The 23263-nt window shown below is 54.9% G+C and overlaps 2 protein-coding genes across 16 annotated transcripts; one reads left to right on the top strand and one right to left on the bottom strand.

Annotated features, from left to right (window-relative positions):
- Positions 1–1625: 1625 nt before the first annotated feature.
- ZSWIM8 (zinc finger SWIM-type containing 8) lies at positions 1626–16764 on the top strand. Of its 6 annotated transcripts, none has more exons than XM_045581704.1 (26): positions 1626–2344; positions 4642–4795; positions 5042–5136; positions 5310–5482; positions 5656–5763; positions 5874–5949; positions 6084–6210; positions 6666–6867; positions 7290–7465; positions 8023–9016; positions 9755–9886; positions 10009–10188; positions 10284–10467; positions 10692–10790; positions 11350–11474; positions 12107–12347; positions 12445–12603; positions 12695–12923; positions 13090–13379; positions 13529–13752; positions 14256–14744; positions 15009–15192; positions 15288–15464; positions 15614–15733; positions 16047–16157; positions 16287–16764. In XM_045581704.1, the coding sequence occupies exons 1-26, from the start codon at positions 2137–2139 to the stop codon at positions 16745–16747; spliced, it is 5718 nt and encodes a 1905-aa protein (XP_045437660.1). In that variant the 5' UTR covers positions 1626–2136; the 3' UTR covers positions 16748–16764. The 6 variants fall into 6 exon arrangements, with proteins under 6 accessions (XP_045437660.1, XP_036293572.1, XP_036293574.1 ...); XM_036437679.2 differs by having other exon boundaries at positions 1627–2344; positions 5874–5955; positions 6090–6210; XM_036437681.2 differs by having other exon boundaries at positions 1629–2344; positions 5874–5955; positions 6090–6210; positions 15009–15168.
- A 123-nt stretch (positions 16765–16887) lies between these two features.
- NDST2 (N-deacetylase and N-sulfotransferase 2) lies at positions 16888–23171 on the bottom strand. Of its 10 annotated transcripts, none has more exons than XM_036437718.2 (13): positions 22077–23171; positions 21819–21906; positions 21355–21509; positions 20985–21242; positions 19704–19832; positions 19389–19571; positions 19199–19295; positions 18740–18863; positions 18442–18616; positions 18074–18244; positions 17861–17970; positions 17564–17666; positions 16888–17474 (listed from the first exon to the last, which is right to left on the bottom strand). In XM_036437718.2, exons 1-13 carry the CDS (start codon positions 23079–23081, stop codon positions 17349–17351), a joined length of 2724 nt encoding a protein of 907 aa, XP_036293611.1. In that variant the 5' UTR covers positions 23082–23171; the 3' UTR covers positions 16888–17348. The 10 variants fall into 10 exon arrangements, 9 of the variants coding, with proteins under 9 accessions (XP_036293611.1, XP_036293612.1, XP_036293615.1 ...); XM_036437719.2 differs by having other exon boundaries at positions 20985–21170; XM_036437722.2 differs by lacking the exon at positions 20985–21242.
- Positions 23172–23263: the final 92 nt, after the last annotated feature.

Raw genomic sequence — 23263 nt, 5'->3', positions numbered from 1 at the left:
CTTGCCTTTGGATGCAGTAAGGGTGTTGAAGTCTGCCTACAATACAGAGTATTTTGCCATCATCTATAAATATTTAGTGACTACCTACTTTGTGCATAGCCCCTGCAAGGTATTCCCAGGATATCAGAACTTCACAAACTAGTGACCCAAAGGTACTGCCTTTGATTTGGTCCACATAGTTAAACATTTGTTTTTATATTAGCTGATCACATTTTAAAATAGAAAAATGTGCCATGGCTGGTGTGGCTTAATTGGCTGGATGTCCTTCTGTCCACCAAAAGGTGCTAGTTGGATTCCTGGTCAGGGCACAGGCAGGGCACAGGCAGGGATCCCACTAGGTAGGGGATGCAGGAGGTAGCGATGGATGTTACCTTCTCCCTCTGATGTTTGTCTCTTCTCCCTATTCTTTAAAAATATATAAAAAATTTTAAAAGTCATAAAATTTTTAGCTTTAATTAAAAAAAAAGAAGAGATCCAGGAACCCTAGTTTCTCATTACCACATGGCAATAATCAATTATCGTTCATCTCCATTTTCTAGGGACCTGTCCACTAGATTCCAAATGGTGAAACTGTGACTTAATCGGCAGTTACCTTTGTATGTCACCTGTCTACATCTCTCATTAAGTTATCCAGTTTCTGAAAGCATTTTTGGTGACATCCCCACCCCCGATATTAGAAACAACTGAATAGCATTTTATGTATACTCTGCCCTTACTGTCATAACTGAGTCAACCTTTTCTTTGTTCCTTCCAGCATTATTACATGGACAAAAGGATTAGTGGGGTTTTTAAAGCTCCAGTGGGATAATTATTATGATAAAGGAGTCTTGCTTGCCTCTCTGTTCCCCCAAAGCTACTTTTTACTATAGTTCTCATACCAGATAGGTAGAGCACCTAGCAATTGTCTGGCTCTGCTAGCCGAGGCTTTTAGCAATAGGGAGTTCAGTGTTTAGACACTGTAGACTAGACTTAAAGAGTTATTAACCTAGAGTCAATAGATGCCCAGCAAGATTTCTGTAAACATGGATGGGAAAACAATTTTATCTTTAACCACAACTGATACAGCATTTCAATTAAGAGAGTGGGAAATAAACCACAGTATCATTAGCAATACGTATATGAAATCAATATTTTAATATCTAAATATTATAGTTTGTTACAGGTACCTAAGTATCATGCTCATCATTAACTTCAAAATTATGTAGCTGCTGGATCTTATTTACTGTGCAAATAAATATTACTGTGTTACAAATTTGTTTTATTAGTATTTTGATAATTGTATTTCAACAATTGATTTCCTTTATAATTCTTGTACTTGTATTTTGTGCATTTATAAACAATCTGAGAAGGGGGTTCAGGGGCTTCGCCAGGTTGCTAAAGGGCCGGTGGCACACAAAAAGGCTAAGAACCCCTAGACTCAATGGCCCACTGACAAAAAGTACAACCACTTCCTGGTGCTTGCCTATAGTCTTCTGGCATACAGGCTTCTGGACTACAATTCCCAGAAGGCGAAGCGGCCCCAGAGCCCTATCCGGAGAGAGGACAATAACTACCCAATGGTGCTGTGCTGTTTGACAGCCTACGATTCCCGGCGTGCTTGGCGAATGCTTATGCCTTTGGGACATTATGGACGCCGCGTTATTGCTGGGATCTGTAGTCGTTTTGTTTACCTTTAGGGGTTGACTTCCTTTTATTGTACCTGAGGGTGGGTTTCAGGAAAAAAGGCAGGAAATGCAGTAATTAAACACACAGAGCCCCGACATCTGCCCGTGCGCGACCCGGTCCACGGGCGCGCGAGGGCGGAAGTGGTGGTGGCCGGCGCGGCCGGAAGTTCAGATCAGCTGATGGGGGAGGCGGTGCCGCAGCCACAGAGAGGCCCGGGCTGCCCAGCGCTTCGTCCGGACCCCGAGTCTCGGAGGCTGGCCGCGATCCCCGTCCGCCCCTCGCAGTGGGGCGAGGCTCGGTTCCGTATCCCCCCCAGGCCCGAGATCCTCGCCCGGCACGGCCGCCCTGAGCGCCCCGGCCACCCCCAGCCCCGGCTCGCCCCTCAGGCCCGGGGCCTCCCCTCAGTCCCCGGCCGGAGGCCCAGGCCCCGGATCCGCGGGGGGGGACCCGGCCCCGGGGGGTGCGGGCCCCATGGAGCTGATGTTCGCCGAGTGGGAGGACGGAGAGCGCTTCTCGTTCGAGGATTCGGACCGCTTTGAGGAGGATTCGCTCTGCTCCTTCATCTCCGAGGCCGAGAGCCTCTGCCAGAACTGGCGGGGATGGCGCAAACAGTCGGCGGGGCCGAATTCCCCCACCGGCGGCGGCGGCGGCGGCGGCAGCGGCGGGGCCCGAACGCGAGGTGAGGGGAGCGGGGGAGGGGCCGGCGGGCCTGCGCGGCGGCGGGAGCGGTCCCCGCCCGGGAGGGAGCGGTCCCCGCCCGGCTGCCCCGAGCGCGGGACGCACTTGGGGGCTCGCTTCCCTGGTCTTTCTGGGGCTCGCTTCCCTGGTCGCTTCTTCCTGCCAGCTCGCGTGTCCGTGTCCGTGTGTCCGTGTCCGTGTGTGTGTGTGTGAGATTTGGGCCGATGGCTGGGAAATCCTGGGTTGGATAGGATTGTTGGCGACAGAAAGTAGATCTCTGGTTCGCTTGCGTTAGAGGTGGGTAAAGAGGAATATCCTCGGGGACTTGGGGATACTTGCCGAGCTCAGCCCACGGAGAAGGTGGGTAGAGGCGGATTGTGGAGACGTGGCCACTGGAGGACACCCCGTTGCAAAGTGCGGTGGGAGCTTCTTGATCCGGGGCGGTGAGCTCTGATCCCAGCTGCACCGAGAAGCGGTTACGCTCCGAAAAGAAAGCGGAGGTGGACCGATCTGTGCGAGGAGATTCCCCAGTTCCGCAGGTTTAGATCGGATATGTCTGGTCCTGGCCACAGTGAGCATCTGTCACGGGCCAAGGCTGGGACCCCTGGATCAGAGCCTTAGATTACCATCATCTGGGCCCCAGGGAAGGTGGTGGGTAATCTCTCCGGAGTCTCCCTGCGGTCACTCCCGCCTTTCACTGAGTTCCTTTCATCCCGGGCCTTTCCACGAGTTGTCTGGTTAGTGCTGTGAGGAATTCTGCTGTAAAGGGGCTGCAGAGAGGAGGGATGGCAACTCCATAGGCTCAGGACTCACCACAGCCTTTCTCTGCCTTTCTCTGGCACAGTTTGTGTCCTGGGCCTCGGTGGAAGTCGAGGGGTTTGATTTGTGATTCTTCTCCGGTTATCAGAAGAGTCCTGGTTTCCAAACTGCCCCAGAGATTTTAGCACCCCTTTGTACAGGGAGAAATGCCCACGTGTTACTTTTTGGGAGTGGTAGTATTCAACTTCAGTTGAAGAGAGAGCACATGCTCTGTGTACACACACACACACACACACACACACACACACACGTACACTCACAGTGCATAGCATCCCTGTGAATCTTACTGGCTTCTCTGCTTCTTTCATCCTTGCAAGTGTGGGTGGCCTGGAGACTTAGAGCCCCTCACTTTGAAAGAAGAATGCAGTCATGGTGGGGAAAACTTTTAACATACTGGAACCTTGAACAGGTTAAACTGTAGGACACCATGTCATCCCTCCACCCTCCTCCTGTGTTCCAGGCTACCCTCAGTTGCTCATTTGCAAAATAAGGAGATTAACGTGGAGATTGTTGTTGTTTTTTTGTTTGTTTTGCTTTTTGATTTCAGGGAGAAAGGGAGAGGAAGAGGATAGAAACATTAATGAGAGAGAATCATTTATCGGCTGCCTCCTGCACGCCCCCTACTGGGGATTGAGCCCACAACCCAGGCATGTGCCCTTGACCAGAACTGAACCCGGGACCCTTCAGTCCACAGGCCGACACTCTATCCACTGAACCAAACCTGCTAGGGCATGTGTGTGTTGTTTTTTGTTTTGTTTTTTCAAGTTCCTTTCAGCTCCGTGATTTCTGATCTTATTTCTAATCTGACTAACAATTGGTCAGTCTATTGTATTCCATTTGATTAAAACGATGGGAAAACTTGCCTGTAACTCCACCTACTCCAGGTGATTCCAGGAGAGCAGCTGGTTCCCGGGGGTAGCCTTCCTCCCCGAGGCCCCGGGCTTCATTGAGGGGGGCCAGGGGCTGCTGTTCGGAGAAGGGCAGCCTCTGCTTCTGAAGGCCCCGCCCGCTGGGCTCTGGGCTGTCTTCCCGCCTTAGATAGAGGCGGCCTGGAGCCACCTTGAGAAAGGGGTAGCCTGAAAGAAATTAGAGAAGACATGGCAGAGGAGAGAGTTAACAATGTAAGAGGAATCTGAAGTGCTCCCTATGTGGGAAATTAGATGTGGAAGCTGGTGAAAGGCGTTAGTTACCAGCATCCTGAAATACACCTGTTTGACCAGGAGTTTCTGGGCTATCCCTTGTCCCTTCTGTTCTAGCCCTTAGGGAGCAGCTGTGGCTGGGCGTTTAGCTCTCCTTCCCCAGGAGCAGTTTTAAGGTTTAGTGTATCCTGAAGGGAGGGCTTTTTTTTTTTGTTTGTTTGTAATCCAGCTCTCCCCTGTCTTTCATAGTGAAGGTAGGGCCCAAGATGTGGCACTGGCATTGGTATCAAATGATCATGGCTCTTTTTATTTCCCCTCACCTCAACCTTTGTTGCCAAAGATGGACTGGTGATCCCGTTGGTGGAGCTGTCAGCAAAGCAGGTGGCATTTCACATCCCGTTTGAAGTGGTGGAGAAGGTGTACCCCCCAGTGCCCGAGCAGCTGCAGCTCCGGATCGCTTTCTGGAGCTTCCCCGAGAACGAAGAGGACATTCGGTGAGCCTGAAGGGCGGGCGGGGGGGAGTGGGTCTCTGATATTTCACACAGCAGAAGTTCTGGGCTTCCCCCAGAACAAAGGAGAGACTGTATTTGGAGCTGTAGTTGGAAGAAAGGGGAGGAGGAGTGCTTGGGATTTTTCCCAAGAGGGAGCGATCCTGGGGAGAGGGACCCCCGGGCATTGTGGTCTGTGGCAGGGTCTGTAGCGGCTGTGTGCTGAGTGGTGGCATGTCTTCTTCTCCCCAGGCTGTATTCCTGCCTGGCCAATGGCAGCGCCGATGAGTTCCAACGCGGGGATCAGCTGTTCCGCATGCGGGCTGTGAAGGACCCACTGCAGATCGGTAAGAGTCCCGTCATGCCCTGAGGCACGCTCTGCCCCTCCCATCCCTAGTGTTGTGAATTAAGGCAGACTGCAAGAAGCTGGAGCAGGTTGTCTGAATAACGGCAGGACTAGAGTTGAGGGCAAAGAGGTGTCTTAATGGCTCTTCCTGACCGTACCCATGTTTCTCCTCAGGGTTCCACCTGAGTGCTACGGTGGTGCCACCTCAGATGGTCCCTCCCAAAGGGGCCTACAACGTGGCCGTGATGTTTGACCGCTGCCGGGTCACTTCCTGCAGCTGCACCTGTGGCGCGGGGGCCAAATGGTGCACCCATGTCGTGGCACTCTGTCTCTTCCGCATCCACAATGTGAGGCCCTCCCGGTTTATCCCGGCCCCATCCTACGCTCCGTTCCCCCTTTCTCTGCTGCATGCCTGGCCACCATGTGAGCCCCCTTGCCTCCCCTGCTCTGCCTCTCTAGCCAGTTCCAGCATCAGCAAGCCTTTTCTCAGATGGTCTGTTTCTCTGTCTGTCCTCTCCAGGCTTCTGCAGTCTGCCTGCGGGCCCCCGTCTCGGAGTCCCTGTCTCGGCTACAGAGGGACCAGCTGCAGAAGTTTGCGCAGTACCTCATCAGCGAGCTCCCTCAGCAGGTGAGGGAGGCGGACCCCCTCCTCCAGCTCGCTCAGCACTGCATGACTGGCCTTCCTATCAGGCCCAGGCCTCCTCGGGTCACCCAGGCCTGTGTTTCCTTTCCCCTCAGATCCTCCCTACCGCCCAGCGTCTCCTGGATGAACTCCTCTCCTCCCAGTCAACTGCCATCAACACAGTGTGCGGAGCCCCAGGTGAGTGTGGTGAGAAGGAAGGACCGTAGGAAGACAGAAAGCTGGCAGTGCAGAGCGCCACTTACTAAAGACTCGCTGTTGTCAGGCGAATCCAGGCCTCTATCTCTAGGTGACTGACTGCCTATCACCCCCAGACCCCACCGCAGGGCCCTCAGCCTCCGACCAGAGTACTTGGTATTTGGATGAATCCACACTTACTGACAACATCAAGAAGACGTTGCACAAGTTCTGTGGCCCCTCCCCTGTGGTCTTCAGGTAAATTGGACTTTCCATTCCTGTTGGTAGAAGGGAAGCGTCCCTCAGGCTGTTGAAAGATCTCCTGTTCAATTAATTCTTGCACCTCCCATCTTTTATTCCCTGCACTGGCACAGTGCCTGGCACACAGATGTCACTGATGAATCAATGGCAGATGATACGTTTATGTAGTCCTGGAGTGGTCTGTTGTTAGCTAGGTAGAGCAGAAGTTGTTTTTCTTCCTTTGAGGGGTTGGGAAACAGGCAGAGAGATGAAGGATTTTTGTCACGGGCATCCTTTCTTCTGTGTACTCTGTATTTTGGGTTAGGGCCCCTTTTGGCAAAGCCCTGTTGCACTTCCATCTGCTTTATCCAGTCCCCAGGGCCAGGGTTGGCTGAGGGGATCCCCGCGTCGCACAGGGCTGAGCAGTGAAGACAGCTCCCTGGTCATCGTTCTCCGCTCTGCTCCTTCCGCAGTGACGTGAACTCCATGTACCTGTCTTCCACGGAGCCCCCGGCCGCCGCCGAATGGGCATGCCTGCTGCGCCCCCTGCGGGGCCGGGAGCCCGAGGGCGTCTGGAACCTGCTCAGCATCGTGCGGGAGATGTTCAAACGGAGGGACAGCAATGCTGCCCCCTTGTTGGAAATCCTCACTGACCAGTGCCTCACCTACGAACAGGTAATCCCCAGAGCTGGGTGGCTCCATGATGACTCATTTCCTCCTTCCCTTAACCCAGTGGCCGGCGAACTATAGCTCGCCAGCCACACGCGGCTGTGAGCCGCGGTCTGCCGCTCTGTGGACTAATGGGTTTGCCGACCACTGTCATATGCTACCCTTTACCTCTTTGCCACAATATGCCACAACTGCCTAATCCTCACCGCTTCCAACTACACCGTAACATTCAGTCTAGTCCAGTGGTCGGCAAACTCATCAGTCCACAGAGCGGCAAACCGCGGCTCGAGAGCCGCATGTGGCTTGCGAGCCCGTTTGCCGGCCACTGCCCTAACCTCATCTTCCTCTTGCTGACAGGGACCCTGGGGAGGGCTACTCTGTCTTTCTCCAAGCTATTCGGTGCATCTCAGAGCTCTCTTTGTTTCCAGATAACAGGTTGGTGGTACAGCGTGCGCACCTCAGCCTCACACAGCAGCGCCAGTGGGCACACAGGCCGTGGCAATGGGCAGTCAGAGGTGGCAGCCCATGCGTGTGCCAGCATGTGTGATGAGATGGTCACCCTGTGGAGACTGGCTGTGCTGGACCCTGCCCTCAGCCCGCAGCGGTGAGTCTCCTGCTCACCACAGCCCGGAGGCTGGCCAGCTGGCCAGACTGGGCCCGTCTCCTTGCACACTTTCTTCTAGTCCTAGGGAAACGGGAGGTGCTGAGCATTGGGGTTAGTTGATTTATGAATCTTTTTTTAACATATTTAATTGATTTTTTACAGAGAGGAAGAGAGAGGGATAGAGAGTTAGAAACATCGATGAGAGAGAATCATCGATCAGCTGCCTCTTGCACCCCCCACCACTGGGGTTGTGCCCGCAACCAAGGTACATGCCCTTGCCGGAATCGAACCTGGAACCTTTCAGTCCGCAGGCCGATGCTCTATCCACTGAGCCAAACCAGTTTAGGCTTATGAATCTTTTTAATGAGAGACTTTCTTCCTTCCCTCCCCCAAATAGCTCCCGCCTTCCAAAATCCCTGAGTGTTGCCTGTAGGTGGGGCTGGCTTAAGTTCTTCCGTGGGTCCTTCCCTGTGCCCCCTGGGTGTATGCCTCCTCCACCCCTTCATCCCTTCTCAGTGGGAGTGTAGACCCAGCAGCCCTGCCCTTTGTTTGCACAGCCGCCGGGAACTGTGCGTGCAGCTCCGGCAGTGGCAGCTGAAGGTGATTGAGAACGTGAAGCGGGGACAGCACAAGAAAACCCTGGAGCGGCTCTTCCCCGGCTTCCGGCCAGCAGTGGAGGCCTGCTACTTCAACTGGGAGGAGGCCTACCCACTTCCCGGTGTCACCTACAGCGGCACCGACCGGAAGCTGGCACTGTGCTGGGCCCGAGCCCTGCCCCCTCGGCCAAGTGCTTCCAGATCTGGGGGCTTGGAGGAACCCCGGGAGCGGCCCCGCCCTCTTCCTGCTGAGCCAGCTGCGAGGCCCAAGGAACCTGGGGCCAAGCGCAAGGGGTTGGCTGAGGGGATCCCCTCATCGCAGAGGGGTCCCCGCCGCCTCTCGGCCGAGGGGGGAGATAAGCCTCTGCATAAGATGGGTCCAGGTGGGGGCAAAGCCAAGGCACTGGGTGGGGCTGGCAGTGTGGGCAAGGGCTCAGCAGGTGGCGGGAGCAAGCGACGGCTGAGCAGTGAAGACAGCTCCCTGGAGCCTGATCTGGCTGAGATGAGCCTGGATGACAGTAGCCTGGCCCTGGGTGCAGAAGCCAGCACCTTTGGTGGATTCCCTGAGAGCCCACCGCCCTGCCCTTCCTCTGGTGGCTCCCGAGGCCCTTCTGCCTTCCTTCCTGAACCCCCAGATACTTACGAAGAAGATGGTGGTGTGTACTTCTCAGAAGGGCCTGAGGCTCCCCCAGCTTCTGCTGGCCCCCCTGGCCTGCTACCTGGGGCGGTCTGCACCCGGGACGACCTTCCTTCCACAGATGAGAGTGGCAGTGGGCTCCCCAAAGCCAAAGAGGCAGCCCCTGCAGTTGGAGAAGAGGATGATGACTACCAGGCATATTATCTGAATGCCCAAGATGGGGCTGGGGGCGAGGAAGAGAAGGCCGAGGGTGGGGCCGGGGAGGAGCACGACCTGTTTGCCGGACTGAAGCCACTGGAACAGGAGAGCCGCATGGAGGTGAGGCGACTCAGAGGGTGCCGTAGCCACAGCGGGGAGAGGGGCCATCTGGCTCGAGTTGTGAATGGCAGGACCCAATAGCATGACTGAGAATCCTATAGCAGGTTCCTGAAGGTCTCCCTGCTTATGGTCCATTCTTTACTGCTTCCATGTTAGTTTTCCTGAAATGTTTGATTGTGTATTCTGCTGCTTAAAACTCTAGTGGTTTCCCATTGCCCTTAGTTTAAAAAATGAAAGTCCTTGGCATGACCTAGGAGTGTTCAATTGGTCTGATCTTTGCATATTTTTCCAGCCTCATCTGTGCTGTATACTTTAGTCATTTGAACCATTCCTGTAGCTTGCCATGCTCTCTTGCATCCGCGGTTTTGCACAGATTGGCCTTTCTGTAGGGAATGGACTTCCCTCGCCTCACTTGTGGCGCTCCTGTCCCTTCTTTAGGTCTCAGAGATCTTAGAGATCACCTCTTCTAGGAAGTCTTCTCTGAGTCTGTCCCTTTACCCCAAGTCCCAATGAGATATCCTACCTACATGTATCTCCTTGACTGTTCTCAGTAGCCAGCTGCGCACAGGTGTGTGTGTGTGTTTCTGTGACCAGGCTGAGTTCCTGTGGCATTCCCAGGACCAGCATAGGGCCCAGCATATAATAAGAACTTACGGGGTGTTTGCTGCACAAGTGAGTGTGGTGTCCTGCCCTTGGAAGCGGAGGCTTCACCTGTCTGGTGCCATGTCTCCTCTGCAGGTGTTGTTTGCGTGTGCGGAGGCCTTGCACGCGCACGGCTACAGCAGTGAGGCCTCGCGCCTCACCGTGGAGCTCGCCCAGGACCTGCTAGCCAACCCCCCTGACCTCAAGGTAGAGCCGCCCCCTGCCAAGGTGAGAGACCCCACCCCTCCCCTTCCCTGTTCACCCTAACTCCCATGCCCCACCTCAAGTGAGAGCCTCCTACTCCCTCCACCAAGACTCATCGGCCTGCCTCCTTGTGCTTCTCTGCTTAGGGCAAGAAGAACAAGGTGTCTACAAGCCGTCAGACCTGGGTGGCTACCAATACCCTGACCAAGGCGGCCTTCCTGTTAACAGTGCTGAGTGAGCGCCCCGAGCACCACAACTTGGCCTTTCGAGTTGGCATGTTTGCCTTGGAGCTACAGCGACCCCCGGCTTCTACCAAGGCCCTGGAGGTCAGAGGTTCCATCTGAGCCTGTCCTGTCTCAGGGCCTTACATTTTGATCTCCACTGAAGTATTAGAGGTCTGATCTCCTTCCTGTGCCCTCAGGTGAAACTGGCATATCAGGAGTCTGAGGTAGCTGCTTTGCTCAAGAAGATTCCTTTGGGTCCCAGTGAGATGAGTGCCATGCGGTGCCGGGCAGAGGAGCTGCGGGAGGGGACGCTCTGTGACTATCGGCCTGTTTTGCCTCTCATGTTGGCCAGTTTCATCTTTGATGTTCTCTGTGCTCCAGGTATGGTGCCTGACTCTCCGGCAAGAGGGGAACTCTGAGGCAGGGGTAGCTTTCTCTAAAAAAAAAAAAAAAAAAAAAAAGATTCCCCCTTAAGGCTCTGAAAGGCCTAGGACCCATCTGGCAGCTTCATCGGAGGGTGGGGAATGATGAGGATCTTGGGTTCTCTCCCTTTCATTTTTTCCCTGATACTTCTGTCTGCCTGACTTACCCCAACTTTCATCCAGTGGTTTCTCCCACGGGTTCCCGGCCCCCAAGTCGCAACTGGAACAATGAGATGCCTGGGGATGAGGAGCTGGGATTTGAGGCAGCAGTTGCTGCCTTGGGTGAGTATATCAATGTCCTGAGCATGTCTGAGCTAAGCCTGACCCTTGAAGGTCATGAGACATGGGCCTTGTTCCAGAGGGGCTCCATGATAACGGGGAAGCCAGAATGACATGTATGAACCAAGAAGTGCCTACAAGACAGTCAAGAATTTAGGGTAAAAATGTGTGCTGTGGGTTTTGAATGTTAAAAGGGCAGTAAAAAAATGTAAGGAAGGCCTCAGGGAGGTGGTATCGATAGAATATGGAACGTGGCTTAAAAGATCAGTTCTAAGCAGGGGTACAGAATATATTAGGGCAATCAGCTCTTCATGAGAGTGAGGAGCCCAACTTCCCTAAAGTGAAGGATATGCTGGGGAGGTGGAGAGGGCCAAGTGATGGTCTCAAAAGCAAACCAGGTCTCAGCGAGGCTGGTGGAATAGGCAATAGGGACCTGGCACGGGATGTGGGTTGGACCAGAACTCACCTCACAAGCTGGTGCTGAGGAGTCCTGGCCTGCTTTTCTTTGCTGTCTCGGGAGTTAAGGCCATTTCCAATGCTTATGAGCCCCTCCATCTTACAGGCATGAAGACAACAGTGAGCGAGGCCGAGCACCCCCTCCTGTGTGAAGGCACACGCCGGGAGAAGGGCGACCTGGCGCTGGCACTGATGATCACTTACAAGGATGATCAGTCCAAGCTCAAAAAGGTAAGGGACCACGGTATTGGGGTTTTGACGGCATAGAGAGCAGATTCCACCATTTTTCTTGGGTTTCCAGTAGAATGAGGAAAGTTATTCTGCTTTTAGAGAAGGTAAATGGGGAATCTTGGAAACACCTCATAGAGAACAGGAGAGACCAGTGATTCTTACAGGAGTGTTTGGGCAGGAGTGTGGAAAAAGAAGCAGAGGGCATAAAGTCAGTCATTCATTCACTTGTTTCAGTACTTACAAGTGTTAAAGAGGATACCAAGATACTTCAACCGGTGTGCTGCAAGAATTTTTAAAACCTAAAATACTATTTAGTCAGGGGGCACTGATGTCTTTTCCTTTAGCTTGTCAAATAAAATAAACGATAACGCCGACACCAACAGTACTGCAAAATTTTAGTTATTTGTGGTGTACTGCAAAGTTTGTTACTTATTGGTGTACTGCAGAATTTTAGTTAAGTTTATGGGTGTCATGAGATGAAAAAGATTGAAATCGCTGATCTACGAAGTTTTCCTATTATTACACCCGGGGAGTCTTCCTGAGGAGGTAGTATTAGGCTGTTTCCAGGAGATGGGAAAGTAATCGGAGTCTAGAGATAAAGGGCGTCCTGTCACCTCTTCTTTATCCTCCAGATCTTAGACAAACTCTTGGACCGAGAGAGCCAGACACATAAACCACAGACCCTGAGTTCATTCTACTCATCTAGCCGCCCAGCCACAGCCAGCCAGAGGTCTCCTTCAAAGCATGGGGGCCCGTCTGCGCCAGGGGCCCTGCAGCCACTGACCTCGGGCTCTGCAGGGTCTGCTCAGCCAGGGAGTGTGGCAGGGGCTGGGCCAGGCCCCGCTGAGGGCTTCACAGAGAAGAATGTGCCTGGTGAGGTGGGGGCACTGGGCAGGGAGATGAATGGTATGGAATCATGTTGGGGTCCCCTTTCCTGGGTTAATCCTGATGTCCTGTTTTTCCCACCCAGAGAGTTCCCCACATTCTCCCTGTGAGAGTCTCCCCTCTGAGGCGGCTTTGACCTCGAGGCCGGAAGGGAAGGTCCCCAGCCGCTTGGCGCTTGGCAGTCGTGGAGGCTACAGCGGACGCGGCTGGGGCTCCCCCGGGCGGCCCAAGAAGAAGCACACAGGTACGGCAGCCGTGGGATGGCGCGGCGGGAAGGCTGTTCCTGAAGTCTGACTTCGGGGTTTCTGAGACTGACTTGTCTTTTTGGGGGTTAGGCATGGCCAGCATTGACAGCAGTGCCCCTGAAACAACATCGGATAGCTCCCCTACCTTAAGCCGGAGGCCACTTCGCGGGGGCTGGGCCCCCACCTCTTGGGGTAGAGGACAGGACAGTGACAGCATTAGCAGCTCTTCCTCAGATTCCCTGGGCTCCTCGTCTTCCAGCGGAAGTCGCCGGGCCAGCGCCAGCGGAGGGGCCCGGGCGAAGACCGTTGAAGTCGGCAGGTCAGTGGGAAGAAATACCTCTCTGACCTGGCTCATCCTCAGAGCCACATTCCTAGTTTAATCCAAATATTGTCCCCCCAGTGTCCTTACCCTGGTCTTTCCAACCTACCTGGACACTCACTTCAGAGAAAGCCCAACCCCTCTCCCTACCCCATCGCCCCTTCAGGTACAAGGGCCGCCGTCCTGAGAGCCATGCCCCCCATGTGCCCAATCAGCCGTCAGAGGCAGCCGCACACTTCTACTTCGAGCTGGCGAAGACGGTGCTGATCAAGGCAGGGGGCAACAGCAGCACTTCCATTTTCACACACCCATCTTCCTCGGGGGGCCACCAGGGTCCTCACCGCAACCTGCACCTCTGCGCCTTTGAGATTGGGCTTTATGCCCTTGGCCTGCACAACTTTGTTTCTCCCAACTGGCTCTCGCGTACCTATTCTTCCCACGTGTCCTGGATTACAGGTACACCGGTGTTTTGACTTGAGCATGGGAAGGGGATTGATTGATGGGGAGAGAGCCTTATCCTTTCGGAGCTAGTGATGAATGGTGATAAGACACACCGTGCCCACTGCCCAGTGGTGCTCATCTTTGCCTTTTGTCCTTCCCCCAAGGCCAGGCGATGGAGATTGGCAGTGCCGCCCTGACTATACTGGTAGAATGCTGGGATGGGCACCTGACGCCTCCTGAGGTTGCATCCCTGGCTGACAGGGCCTCACGGGCCCGAGACTCCAATATGGTGAGGGCAGCTGCGGAGCTAGCCCTGAGCTGCCTGCCTCATGCCCATGCGTTGAACCCCAATGAGATCCAGAGGGCTCTGGTGCAGTGCAAGGAGCAGGTATTTCTGTGGGCTCTGTGGGGACCTGCTTCGGGGGCAGGGAGTGTGGGCATGGGGAGAGCTTATAGTCCATGTTCTGGAATTCAAACATTCCAGTGTGTCCTCTCCTGGTGACACAACATACTGATGTTCTTTCACTGCCGTCACTTCTACTGTACATCTCTGAGGTTAGGGTTGTTCCTGTTTTACAAATAAGGACCTAGAGGCTTATAGTTTACGTACCAAGATGATCACTTAGAGGCGGCCTTGGGGACACGATGGGGCTTGGAGGGAATGGAGTGGCTAAATTAGTTTGGAACTGGGACTATAACCCGGGTTTTGACTTCTACGGGTCAACAAATATTTGTTCAGTGTCTTTGTGAAGATTTCACCGCTCTGACAGACTCTGAGCAATGACCCTGACCTCTAATGCTTCCCTGGGAACCAGCCAGCTCTGGGGGAGATGGAATGTTATCCCCAAGTAAAGCCCTTCCCCCTTAACCCTTTGTGCCCCTCCCTTCCAGGATAACCTGATGCTGGAGAAAGCCTGCATGGCGGTGGAAGAGGCGGCTAAGGGTGGGGGTGTATACCCCGAAGTGTTGTTTGAGGTTGCTCACCAGTGGTTCTGGCTATATGAGCAAACAGCAGGTGGCTCATCCACAGCCCGTGAAGGGGCTACAAGCTGTAGTGCCAGTGGGATCCGGGCAGCTGGGGAGGCTGGGCGGGGGCTGCCCGAGGGCAGGGGGGGCCCAGGGACTGAGCCGGTTACAGTGGCGGCAGCAGCAGTGACAGCAGCAGCCACAGTGGTGCCAGTCATCTCAGTGGGGTCCAGTTTATATCCAGGTCCAGGACTGGGGCATGGTCATTCCCCTGGCCTGCACCCCTACACTGCTCTACAGCCCCACCTGCCCTGCAGCCCTCAATACCTCACCCACCCAGCTCACCCCGCCCACCCCATGCCTCATATGCCCCGGCCTGCCGTCTTCCCTGTGCCCAGCTCTGCATACCCACAGGTGAGACCAGTGTTCTTGGGGGACGGGGTGGGGGACGGGAGGGGGTGGGCATGTGGGAGACTATAAGGGGTCCCGGGGGGGTTGGCATGGGGTACTCTGGGACGGAGCTGTCCAAGAACCCTCAGGGAGGTGATGGGTGGGAGTCTGGGGGACCAGCCCAACTAAGGAAAGAAACGTAGGGATGCCCAGTTGTGGGATGAAGGGGGAAAAGCTACATATTAACATAATTTGGTTATCTTCTTTTTCTTTTCTTTCTGCCTCTAGGGTGTGCATCCTGCATTCCTGGGGGCTCAGTACCCTTACTCGGTGACTCCCCCCTCACTTGCTGCCACTGCTGTGTCTTTCCCCGTCCCTTCCATGGCACCCATCACAGTACATCCCTATCACACAGAGCCAGGGCTCCCACTGCCCACCAGTGTGGCCTGTGAGTTGTGGGGACAGGGAACAGGTGAATGGAGGGGAGGTACGCTGGGCAGGGGCAGGAGGGAGGGAATTTCCTCTGCCCCTCTTGGGGCTGTTTCTCACATGGCTCTCATCCCTCAGTGAGCAGTGTCCATCCAGCATCCACGTTTCCAGCCATCCAGGGGGCCTCATTGCCTGCCCTGACCACACAGCCCAGCCCTCTGGTGAGCGGGGGCTTTCCACCGCCCGAGGAGGAGACGCACAGCCAGCCCGTCAACCCGCACAGCCTGCACCACCTGCATGCGGCCTACCGTGTTGGTGAGAGGCGGTCCCTTCCTGTACCCAGTGCCAGGGGCTGTTCAGTGACAACCCCTCCCTCTGCCTCTTAGTTTACTGTGGGGTCAGGTACCAGCCTGGCGTAGAGGGCGAAGATGCAACCCCACCGTGTGCCCGCTCTCTCCTCCCAGGAATGCTAGCGCTGGAGATGCTGGGCCGCCGGGCACACAACGATCACCCTAACAACTTCTCCCGCTCCCCCCCCTACACTGACGATGTCAAATGGCTGCTGGGGCTGGCAGCAAAGCTGGGTAACACCTCCCCTCCCCAGGACCTTTGTCCGCCCCACCTGCTTCCCCACCTTCCTACCCAGACCTCCTTCCTAGCTCTTGCTCAGAGTTGAGGCCTTGGTCGGGTATGTGTGCGTGCGCGGGGGCGGGGGGCCCTCAGCTCCTGGGTGGGGGAGGCGCTCTGCCAGGCCAGAGCTGAGGTAAAAGTTGGGTCCCTAGGGCAAAGGTGGCCACCCCCATCTCATGCCCCTCCCCCTGCCCCCCAGGAGTGAACTACGTGCACCAGTTCTGTGTGGGGGCAGCCAAGGGGGTGCTGAGCCCGTTTGTGCTGCAGGAGATCGTCATGGAGACGCTGCAGCGGCTGAGCCCTGCTCATGCCCACAACCACCTGCGTGCCCCAGCCTTCCACCAACTGGTGCAGCGCTGCCAGCAGGCATACATGCAGGTGACAACCCAGGAAGTATGGAGCAGGGTGGAACCCCTCCTGGGCAGGCATGAACAGATCGCCCGGCATGTAACGGCAGAAGGGGCCGGGCTCTGTGCTTAGCATCTCATTCTCCATACCCCCTTCCAGTACATCCACCACCGCCTGATTCACCTGACCCCTGCCGACTACGACGACTTTGTGAACGCGATCCGCAGCGCCCGCAGCGCCTTCTGCCTGACCCCCATGGGCATGATGCAGTTCAACGACATCCTGCAGAACCTCAAGCGCAGCAAGCAGACCAAGGAGCTGTGGCAGCGGGTCTCCCTCGAGATGACCACCTTCTCCCCCTGAGTCTGGCCAACCTGGGGCCCTATCCAGGGAGACAAGCCTGTGGCTATGGAGGCCCCTCAGACAGGGGCAGTGAATCTTGGCTGGACAGATCATCCCCACCCAGTTCCCTCGTAGCTCAGACTGGCAGCTGCTCTTGGGCTATAGCTTGGGGCCAAGATGTCTCAGACCCTAGAAGCCTAGGGTTGGGGGAAACAGCCCAGTCTGGGAGGGGGCACTGGGTGGCCTCCGGTATTTATTTGGCATTTATAAATATATAAACTCCTTTTTTACTCTAGTCTGCCTGGGCCTTTCTCTTCTTTCTCTTGATTAGCAGACGAACCTTGGACTGTAGTGGGGAAAAGTCTGATACTTGCTTTTTATTCTAGGTTCCTCCCACTCAAGTGCGGTAGACAAAACAGAAAAATAAGGATGTTTATTAAGGACATTTCTAGCCCACAGCTAGGGCTCATACTCAGCTCTATGAGCCACTGTCGGACCTCATCCCCATTCAATGTGAATGACATTAGGGAGGCCGGGCCACAGGTAGATCCCATTAATCCCACAGTAAGGGGGTCCCTCCCACAGCCACGTACAGCTATCCTGGGGGGATGACACGGGTAATCTCTTGATTAAAACATTCCTCTCTACCCTGCCTCTAGTTCCTTACCTTCTAGGACCACGGGTCAAAGGAGCTAGTACCATAATGTGGGACTATCAGACCCCAGAACTATGGCTGCCCTTCCTTTCTCAGCCATCCCAGGACTGGGGGCCACTGAGGTAGAAGGGGAAGGGGCCAGGCAACTCAAATCCCCGTACGGGCCCTTCTCTGGGCTTGCCCCTGAGGGAACGGGCTGTTTTGCTGGTACAGAGGCTGTGATGTTAACCCAGACTGGTATGCTGCAGTTCTTCCCGGAGCCAGGACGGTACTGGCTGTCCAAGCCGGCTCAGGAGCTTCGACAGCTCCAAATTGTGGTTCCGAAAGAAATCCGTAAGGAAAAGGCGGGACTGGGGAGGAAAATGGAGGCATGAACAGGAAGGACATAGAACCAGGTCTTAGTGGTGCAGAGGGAAAACCCGTCCCAGAATTCACTTACTTCAGTGTCCATATCTGGGTACCTCCGACCTTTGCTCTTGCCTAGACAGCGAGTCTTCCCACCTTCAAGTCCCTGGCACCAGAATCCCTTCCCTTCATCAAACCTGCTCAACCGGAAGAGGCCATTAGTGGGCAGGAGAAAAAAGAAACCCAAGCCCCATAAATTTAAACTACCTCTCCCTGCCCACGGGGACACAAGCCTCCTTGAGAGACAGTGTAAATTCATGTCTCTTCCAAACAGACACGGCCAACCTGCTTCCCCATCTCCACAGTCCTCTCCCGGACCACGGTCTCCCACCTGAGGATCCGTGTGTAGTTCCGAAAGGGGGTGACACCCAGGAACTTCTGGATGTTTTCCATTGAAGCAGCCGGGTTGGTACGCAGCTCTTCTCCATCCATAATCAGCAACTAGGGACAGGGATGTGGTTACTGCTGTATTTCTTAGAAGTCTCTGGGCTAAAGGGAAAAGGGGGGGGGGGGGCGCCCAATGAGGTCTATGGGGGGACTGTACCTGTCCAGAGGGGTAGTAAGTCAGCCAGCGTTGTAGATGGGTAGAATAGTAGCCAGGGACAAGACAGCGGTTCTGCAAGGAGCGAAGTGCCAGAGGGGCCTGGACGGAGGCTGAAATCACCTGGTAGAAGGTATAGTTCAGGGCGGCTGGGTCTCCATGTGCTCGCTGGTGCTGAAGGACAGGAACAGGCAGAGAAGGGGTTGGCGATTTGACAATCACTCTGCCCTACTCTTGGTCTGGGGAACAGACGGCATTGGCACCCCACCCCAAGGCACTAGTTTTAATTTCCTTACCCTTATCCCTTTCTGTCTCTAGCAGTCACCACAACTCCATCCTCAAACCTAACGTGTGCCTAGCTTCAGGCTCACCTGGTACCAGGAGTAGGCCCTGTCAGCAGGGTTGGTGAGCACAGTGATGATCTTGGCTCGTGGGAGGAGGGCAGCCCCCCGCCGTGGTACAACTTCTGAGTCAAAGTAGGTGGCACTTTTTTCAAACAGGAAGTCAGTGCTAGCATTGGAAGGGACAGGGAAGAAGTCCATGTACCTAGGAAGTAGCGGAGAAAGAGGCAGAATGAAAAGCCAGATGTCTGTGCAGTGGAAGCTGGAACGGAATTTGGGGGGAAGGGAGTGTTCCTCTGAGAAGTATTCCAAGGGGTCCCACTCTCACCAGTCAATGCCCTTGTGGTAATTGGGGCCACTGAAGAACTGAATCTCCTCAAAGGTGCTGGGGCTGGGGAAGCTGCTGGTCACAGCTGGGTGCAGGCTCAGGAAGAAGTGGACAGCTGTGGTTCCTACACAGGAGAGAGTCCAGGCCTCCAGCTCAACAAGAGGAGCTTAAAGAAGGTGAGAAAATAACCACTCCGGGTAATAAAATCCCCTTTAGCCAAACTAGAACGAGAGAAGGAACATCAGAGAGGCCCAGGGAAGGGTTAAAAGAGTGGTACTCAGTCTTGACTGCATCAGAATCACTTTGATCTTTTAAAACAAAACTCCGTAGATAATTCTGATATACAACTGGGGTTAATAATCACTGTCTCGAACTGGATTGATGGGGGACGGGTATGAGAAGGGAGTTCCTTGGCCAAAGAACCCTTTAAGGCAAGAGGAATTGGTAAGGAGGACTCGCCTGTCTTCTGGGGTCCCACAATGAGGAACTTGGGGAGCCGATCACAGGTTTTCTCCTTGGACCAGATATCTTTGTGCCTCTTGTCGTCACAGGGATTCTGAAGGTGAGGCCAGGAATCAGTTGAGGCCTAATCTTTTCTTTAACCCCCATCCCCATCATGTCTCTGGTCAGCCTGAGTTCCACCCCATACCTGCCAAAGGGGACTTCGCTCTTGAGGGAAGAGTTCAAAGTACTTTTGTGCAAGAGGGACGGGAGGAAGGGTCTGCAGGCGCAGCCGGGTCCAGCACTGGAGAAAGCGCACCAGGCTCTCAAAGGTGTACAGGCCCAGTCGGTCATTTCCATAATTAGACAGATGGGTCATAAATATGCTGATCTGCAAGGGGATGCCTGCACATCAGAGTCAGAGAGCCTACACCCACCTCAGAATCAGGCTTGGTGAGCAAAGGTCCAAGCCTGCAAACACTTTGACTCTCCGAGCTCCCAGCCCTTCCTCTTAGCACCTTACCGGATTAAGCAGTACTGTCAGAAAGAGCTCTCCACCTCGGATGCTCCGGTCTAGTTCACGAGAGCCTCCAGGATACTCATTATAGAAGATGGTGTGAGTGAAGAGGCCACATGTCTGCCGTGGCAGCACCTGGAAGGAAAAGAAATAGGGAGAGAGGAGATTTGAAAGGTAAAATCTACACTAACGGGAGAAATATGCAAACTGGCCGTACCCCTGCCCAACAGCCCATCAGGAGCAAGTATGCAAATTAACCCAACCAAGATGGCTGCAGCCATGGAGCAAGCAGGAGGTTTGGGTTTCCCCGGCAACAGAGGAAGCCAAGCTTCTAGCCTGCTCTGGCCAACCCTGGCCTCCCCTCAAGGCTACAAAGTTTCAATTATAGAAAATAAATCCCAGATACCAGGGCCCCCATTTGGGTTGCTGTGGGGCATGGATGACCTGCAAACCACCACAGGCCCCTCGCCCAGGCTGCCCCATGCCCCAAGAAAACTCCCACCCTGATCCAGGACACCCTTCAGGGCTAATCAGCTGGCCCCCACCCATGCACCAGGCCTCTATCCTATCTAATAAAAGAGTAATATGCAAATTGTCCATCACTCCAACACACAAGATGGCCACTACAAGATGGCCAACAGGAGAGGGCAGTTGGGAGGGACCAAGCCTGCAAGGGAGGGCAATTAGGGGTGACCAGGTTGGCAGAAAAGGGAAGTTGGGGACAACTGGGCCTGCAGGGAAGGACAGTTTTGGGGGACCAGGCCTGCAGGAAAGGGCAGTTGGGGGAAACCAGGCCTGTAGGGGAGGCCAGTTAGGGGTGACCAAGCTTGCAGGGGAAGGCAGTTAGGGGCAATCAGGCTGGCAGGGGAGCAGTTCGGCATCAATCAGGCTGACAGAGGCACTCTGATCAGGCAGGCAGGCAGAAGTGGTTAGGGGCAATCAGGAAAGCAGGCAGGTGAGCAGTTGGGAGCCAGCAGTCCTGGATTGTGAGAGGGCAGTTGGGACATCCCTTGAGGGGTTCCAGATTGGAGAGGGTGCAGACTGGGCTGAGGGACGCACGCCCCTGTGCACGAATTTCATGCACCAGGCCTCTAGTGAGTAAATAAAATACTAGGGACTCAGCCTGAAGTTACAGCAATAAAGCTCTTGTGACGTACTTTAGAAATTTTCACCCTTCTACCCATTTTTATATGGATGAGCTGGACTGGCAGTTAACAGGACATAAATCAATGCAGATTGGAGGCTGTCAAAATGTGGGAGTTCAAGTTTGTATTGGGAGTCCCTTACCATGATGCCGTTGTGAATGAAGCCACGGCGGTAGCGGGCAGGGCGGAGGTGAGGGTACTCCTCAGTGCTGGTCACCTGGATGCCCCACACAGATTTCCAGGCCTCGTAGAGCTGCGTGTGGACGGGGTACACACCCGAGTGGTGGGGGGCCACAGCATACCCCAGATCCGTGGGAATCCCATGCTCCTGGGAATGGCATAGACTCTCACCAGGACCTGGTGAAGTTTGGTGAGTAGAGGGGAAAGAGGGTGGGGATGCCTACACAGAAAGAAAAATGCAAAGGGTAGGGAAAGGGTACCCCATGAGGGGGAGGTTGAAACGGAAGCATCATCTCTGGGGAAAAGTTGGGTAAGAGATCCAAGGGCCTCACCAGAGCGAACTGTTTGTTGAGCCTCATCTGGTCAGCCAGCACCGAGCGATTGTGGAACAGGTGCGGCTGCATGTGGCTCCACATGTGCGGGAACCACCAGAACTCACGGCGGTGCTTCAGCAGCATGTCATCCCCTGCGTCCTCCTCCTCTGTCCCTGTGACCACACACTGACCACTGAACAGTCCATTAGCCCTCTGCCCTCCTCTGTTCCGGAACACTGGCCACCTTCCGTCCTTGAGACCTCTGCCCCTTTAAGACTGCCGACTTGCCCACCCGCCAACTTGCCCTCCGGTCACCCCTGCTAACCTGAATTCACACCCACCGCTAGCTCCCCACGTCATTCGGACCCCAAAACTTGCCCCAAATTGGACCCCTTTCCTACAACTTGTCTACCCAGGAAGGTGGGACAACAAATAGGTCAAACTAAGACTGACATGCTGCAGGAGCCAGGGAATAAGCTCACCGGTATGATAGAACTTGCCCGAGAAGCCCAAGTTGAAGGTGAAGTTGGGGACTAAGGTCCTGAGTTTGTTCTGGGTGGTCAACAGAGCCTGGGAAGAGTAGCGGGGACAGGAGAAATCAGGAGACAGCAAACAGTGGAAGACAAATGAGTAGCGTTCCTCCTACCTGGAAAGGGTAGGGAGGGTACTTATGGCGAGCTCAGAATCAAGGGAGTCTCCCAGGTCAGAGCTTGAGACACCTTGTGAGGAAAAAGACTGACCTCAACATCAGCCACCTTCATGCGGGTACCTTCCTTGCCCACAAAGATGTCATCAATGTCTACCAAGATGTAGCGGTCAAGGTCCAGGCAGAGCCGCTTGCCAGTGAGGTATGCGACAGCGTCAACAAAAACAAGTTTGTGGAGCCAGAAGGACAGGCCATGGCCAAAGAGCACCCGCTGGATGCCATCATGAAGTCCCAGATCTTGTACCACAGTGGGGAGTCGCGCCCGGCGAGGCACCGATCCCGGCACAGGAGGCTCAGCTGACTGAAGGCTGGCAAGAAGCACTGGCTCGTAGGTGCTGTGATTGGATTGAAAGACGGTCCAGTCATCGCCAGGCAACGGCCCAGGCTCCAGGCGGCTGGGGCGTGTGAGATGCAGCAGGGGGGCAGAAGGGTTCACTTGGTAGTCCCGGAGCCCCAGGTTGGAGTGCAGAAAAAGGGGAAAGCCCTTGAGCTGGGCACTCACTAGGCTGTGCTCATGGGCTCGGAAAAAGCCAATGATGCCCACACCATACTCCACACAGTACCGATCTAGCCGTTCCCGGCTCCAGGCATCCAGGTTGACATACTTGAGCAGGTTCTCATAAATGACCAGGACGAAGCGGCCACGACTATGATCAGTCAGTGTGGGCATGTCCCCGCGGCCAGGTGCCAGCTCGGTGCTGTAACGGAAACGGCTGGACTCCAAGATGGCCACAATCTCCTGCCCCAGCTGTGAGTATGCACTCTCCACAAACACAAGGACCACAGGTTCAGTTCGAACTGTCTCTGGAGGCCTGGGAGGCCGGGGCGGGACTGGAGGCCGTACCGGGCCAGGGCCAGCTACCCCCCCACTGCTGCAGTCTCCCAAGGGCAGGGGCAAGGGTTCCTTGGCCTTGGGGCTGGTGGATACGTAGTAAGCCAGGAAGCCCATGGAGCCCAGACTAAAAGCGATTAGCAACAGTATGAGGCGATGCAGTTCCAGCTGTCGAGCTGGGCGTGCCACCTTCCACAGCTTGAGCATGGCGGGGGGAGGGGAGGGGAAGAGAGGGAAGGGAGGGGTAGGGGGGTACCTCGAGGGAAGGGAGGTAGGAGCTGTATAGGTTAGGGCTCTCTTGGGAGGGTGGAAGGATGGGAAAATAGGGGAAAAGGATTCCCTCAGGGTCAGTTCCCTGAAGAGGTGGAGACAAGTTCTCTTAGTGAAGG

This window comes from Pipistrellus kuhlii, unplaced genomic scaffold (assembly GCF_014108245.1).
Source record: "Pipistrellus kuhlii isolate mPipKuh1 unplaced genomic scaffold, mPipKuh1.p scaffold_m20_p_15, whole genome shotgun sequence".
Taxonomy (NCBI): Eukaryota; Metazoa; Chordata; class Mammalia; order Chiroptera; family Vespertilionidae; genus Pipistrellus; species Pipistrellus kuhlii.
This window is presented reverse-complemented; position numbering and strand designations above follow the sequence as displayed.